Here is a 4,854-nt window from a genome sequence, read left to right as displayed (position 1 = left end):
CATTTCAGTTATTAACTCTTCAGTTTAATAAGAGAGAAAACGGTGCATGTGATGATTGAAATGGTCCTTAATTATAACGAAATTATCAATTTGGTTTCGAATAAACGGATGTCTAACGGCTAAATAAACATATGACCAAATTGGTTAAGATTTTTAAAATTAGAAATATAATTAAGTAAAAAAAAAATAGTCAAATGACCAAACTGGTAATAAGTCTGGATTAAGAAAATTCTTTGATTTTATTAACTACTCCGTATTATGAAGTATTAGATTTACCCGTGACATATAAATTAATGAACACTATAAATGAACACTAGGAACTATTATAGTAATAAAACAATATATTATGATTTATACAATAATGTTTTTCACTCCTAATTTCTCTCTCCTTCCTTTTCATCTCAATCCCTATCGACCCAAACACGTATACCGCAAAATAGGAAACAAAGCGCGCTTATAAATATGGCGACAAACGGCAATCAAATACCAAAAACCCTCTCTTCTTCCTCCCCTTCGCCTTCATCTCTGCCTGCAAAGAAAAGATGGAGGCTCCTCTGATTTCTGAAGAAAACCCAAAGGAAGAAGACCATAATCATAACCAAACCCATCTCTCTCTTGCTGCCAAAGAAGCGAAATGCATATCTGACATCGCTCTTCCCATGATCGTCACCGGCCTTCTTCTCTACTGCCGCTCCATGATCTCCATGCTCTTCCTCGGCCGCCTCGGCGATCTTTCGCTGGCCGGCGGGTCTCTGGCCATCGGATTCGCCAACATCACTGGCTACTCCATTCTCTCCGGGCTGGCGATGGGCATGGAGCCTATTTGTGGGCAGGCTTTTGGTGCTAAGAGGTTTAAGCTTATGGGTCTTTCTTTGCAGAGGACGATTGTTTTGCTTCTCTTTACCTCAATCCCCATTGCTATTCTCTGGTGTAATATGGAGAGAATCTTGATTTTGTGCCGCCAAGATCGGGAAATCTCCATGGAAGCTCAGTCTTTCATTCTTTATTCCCTCCCTGATCTTATCGCCCAGTCTCTGCTTCACCCTCTTCGTATCTATCTCCGCTCGCAGTCCGTCACGTTGCCGCTCACGTTCTGCGCCGCCTTTGCTATCGTCGTACATGTTCCCATCAACTACTTCCTTGTCGTGGTTCTCAATCTGGGAATCAAAGGCGTGGCCTTGAGTAGCGTTTGGTGTAATTTCAACGTTGTTGGGTCTTTGGTTGTTTATGTTTTGTTTTCGGGGGTTTACAAGAAAACGTGGGGTGGGGTTTCGTGGGAATGCTTTAAAGGGTATAAATCTTTGCTAAATTTAGCGATTCCGAGTTGTGCTAGTGTGTGCTTGGAATGGTGGTGGTATGAGCTCATGATTCTGTTATGCGGGCTTTTGGCGAATCCGAGGGCCACCGTTGCATCAATGGGGGTTCTGATTCAAACGACGTCGTTGATCTACATTTTCCCGTCGTCTCTGAGCTTCGGAGTGTCGACGAGGGTGGGAAACGAGCTCGGCGCGGGCCGGCCGGGCCGGGCCAAGCTCGCGGCCATTGTCGGGCTCTGTGCGAGCTTTATCCTCGGGCTGGCGGCGCTCACGTTTGGGGTGGCGGTGAGGAATGTTTGGGCTTCGATTTTCACCCAAGACGCGGAAATCATGGCGTTAACGGCGGCGGTTTTGCCGATTATTGGACTGTGCGAGCTCGGGAACTGCCCGCAGACGACCGGATGCGGCGCGCTGAGAGGGACGGCGAGGCCGAAACTCGGGGCGAAAATCAACCTCAGATGTTTTTACTTTGTCGGATTGCCGGTCGCGGGGTGGTTGGGCTTCTTTGCAGGGTTTGATTTTCAGGGACTCTGGCTTGGATTACTGGCGGCGCAGGCTTCTTGTGCGTTGACCATGTTACTGGTATTGGGCAGGACCGATTGGAATGATCAAGCCAGGAGAGCCAAAGAGCTAACAGCAACCATCTCACTTGTTGATGATGATGATGATGATGATCAAAACACACAAGTTGATCCAACAGAGTATCAGAAACTTGAAACTTCCCCAGTCTAATAGCAGTCAACATCCGGTTGAACGAGACAAATTTGACCTAATTTGACTCGATTAGTCTCACCCGACCAGAATGCCACCAATGATTCGATCATATGATCGACTTGGTCAATCTCAAAACGAGACTAATTTGGTTAAACCATAATCAGTCTCAGGATAAGATTAATTCGGGTTAATATCGGAGTGATTCTCCTGAAGTATTATTGTTGTTCCATTCTTGATTTATTCTTTTAATTTTTCCCATACCCTTTTGCTAGATAGACCTGATCTGAGGTTGCCAACTTAGACTGGGGATTTTCTGGTAGGCCTTAGTATTTGTCAGCTGTAGTCAAATTCTTTGTTTTTTGTTGCTTGTAGTGTTGGAATCAATGTAATTAGCCCATATCTATTGTGGTTTCTAGATCATGAATGCCGGCATTGATCGATAATGTTAAAGTCAAACACCACCTTCTTATCTTATTAGTATTATATAAGAACAAAACCAATTAAGCCCATACTCAATTGTACTTTTCCCTATAATCAAAGTTGGTTGACTTTGAAATGTCAATGTGTAAGTTATGTTCATTAACTTTTGGTTTCTATTTAATAATAAGGTCTTACATACGGCCTTGTGACTCAAACAATATGGTTTCTATATATTGAGAGATGTTTATTCAAACAGGGTTCAGCAAAAGTTCAATAAACAAAAATTCATTTTAATTATCAACCATTAAAAGTCGAGATGTATTAGTACCTATATTTATTAAGGATGTTGGCCAACAATATTGATGGATACCCCTGATAAGGTACCCAGTCAGAGAGACATCTAGGCGGTCGGGATTGGCAAGTTAGCTACTTGCTTGAAAAAAGGTGGATAGGCTCAACAGCCGGGCTGCGATCCGCTTGCGTGGTTTGTCGGTAAGCTTGGCTGAGCGACCAATGCAGGCAGTTAGGGGCTCCGATCGGGTGTCATGCACAGATGCGGTGGATGAAGATTTGATGGAGATTCTTTCTAGTTTTGGCACCGGATTTTCGTTTTTCATATTAGGAAGTTGATTTAACACTTTGGAAGCCTTCCTAATGTTCATTTTTGTTAATTTCTTCTTCCTCCTTTTTCAATTCAACGCTCATAAATCTTGCATAAATACCTCTGATGTCACATTGTAAAGGATTATCAATTTAATACAAGGACAATTACTCTATTAATTCTCTTGCTCAACTTTTACTTAATATTTTACGGTAATGTTGACTCACCGTCCGGCTAGTCCATAGCCATAAAACCAACGAATGTTACACTGCAAATCAGAATTAAAGGGGTTTACATAATAAACAAATGAATCTTTTTTATATGTGTTAAGCACTGAACCGCAATTTTACGACGACCTTTTTGTATGGGTGGAGTACGGTTTACAGGATAAACAAGGCAAATTATTGTATGGACCATGGTCCACACAATGTTATGTGGACCATAATAAAATGTACATTTTTAATATACTAAATGGACATTATTTTTGTACTGAATGTACATTATAAAATATAATGTACACTCAGAACAAAAATAATGTACATCCCCTGAATATAATGTACATTATTTTTGTACTGAATGTACATTATTTTTGTACTAAATGTACATTATTTTACAATAGACAAAATATGGTCTACACAACTTGTGTGGACCATGGTCCATACAATAATGATTGGATAAACAATGTGTCTTGTTTATATATGGGCTAAGGGCGAATCCATAACCTTTAGCATGGGTAGATTTATAAAATAAAAAATAAAATTTTACAAAAATTTTCAATATCAACCAAGTTTGTTAGATTGTTAATTGGATAACTACAAAGTTTCAAATTCAACTTTCAATAGAAGCGGGCTATTGACATTCTTGATTTGAGTCAATCAGCTATATACAACCTATGTTGATTTACTCTGTCGGGATAATTGGATAAGTTACTGGACCCAACCTGGAACACACTTGGTCTAACTCGTCAAAGCAATTAAGACAATCAAATAATAATAGTCAGGAGTGAGTGGAGTGCAGGTAGAGCGATTGCACTAAATGCGGAGACAACGCATTTCTTAGAGCACCACCTTATTAAGGAGCAACAGTTATGGAGGGACAGCTCACTTATGAAAGAAGAGCACTATATATAATTATTGTACTTATTATTATAACTATTATACTTAGGTTGTCCTCAACCCCACAATTTTAACACTTGCTAGGTGAGGTGGAAGCAAAAAGTCAATTCTCCTTTTTTCTTTTTAATTATACGGTGGCACTCATGTAATATGCGATAATTATACGGTGGCACCCATGTAATATGCGAGGGATACGCTCAATTTTGTACTCAACACTTTTATCAATACAGTTGTAAATATATTTTGGTAATTTTATTACTGTCAACCAGGGACGGATCGAGAGGTGGGGCAATGGGGACAGTTGTCACCCTCCCCCAACCCCATCATATGTATATGTGTGTGTATAGTGTATGTTTTAGTATGCATAAATAATACATTATTATACATAAAAACCATTAAAGCTGAAGTGGCTTAGTTGGTTGATAGTGAATTTTTATTACAAAAGGTTAAGGAATGGAATCTTGCTAGCTAGCTACATTTTTAACCTTTTATATTAATTTTATCTTAAAAAGTATTTATGAATATTATATTAATAGAGGTGATATGCAATTTATTTCAACTATTTCATATATTATTATAAAAATTTGAAATAAGGGTTAAATATGTCACTCAACTGCACACCAAACTGCAATTAGGCCATCAAACTCAAGAAACATATAATTGGGTCTTTGAACAATACAAAATCACG

The 4,854-nt window shown here is 39.3% G+C and overlaps 1 protein-coding gene across 1 annotated transcript; it reads left to right on the top strand.

The window, feature by feature from the left end:
• Window positions 1-489: 489 nt before the first annotated feature.
• LOC109187742 (protein DETOXIFICATION 49-like) lies at window positions 490-2,450 on the top strand. The gene has a single exon (XM_019338049.1). It carries the CDS (start codon window positions 543-545, stop codon window positions 2,046-2,048), a length of 1,506 nt encoding a protein of 501 aa, XP_019193594.1. The 5' UTR covers window positions 490-542; the 3' UTR covers window positions 2,049-2,450.
• Window positions 2,451-4,854: the final 2,404 nt, after the last annotated feature.

This window comes from Ipomoea nil, unplaced genomic scaffold, assembly GCF_001879475.1.
Source record: "Ipomoea nil cultivar Tokyo-kokei standard unplaced genomic scaffold, Asagao_1.1 scaffold0191, whole genome shotgun sequence".
Taxonomy (NCBI): domain Eukaryota; kingdom Viridiplantae; phylum Streptophyta; class Magnoliopsida; order Solanales; family Convolvulaceae; genus Ipomoea; species Ipomoea nil.
Note: the sequence above shows the minus strand (reverse complement) of the source record. Positions and strands in the feature narration are given on the sequence as shown.

Coding starts and splice junctions, on each gene's coding strand:
- LOC109187742 (XM_019338049.1), top strand. CDS start 543: ATGGAGGCTCCTCTGATTTCTGAAGAAAACCCAAAGGAAGAAGACCAT.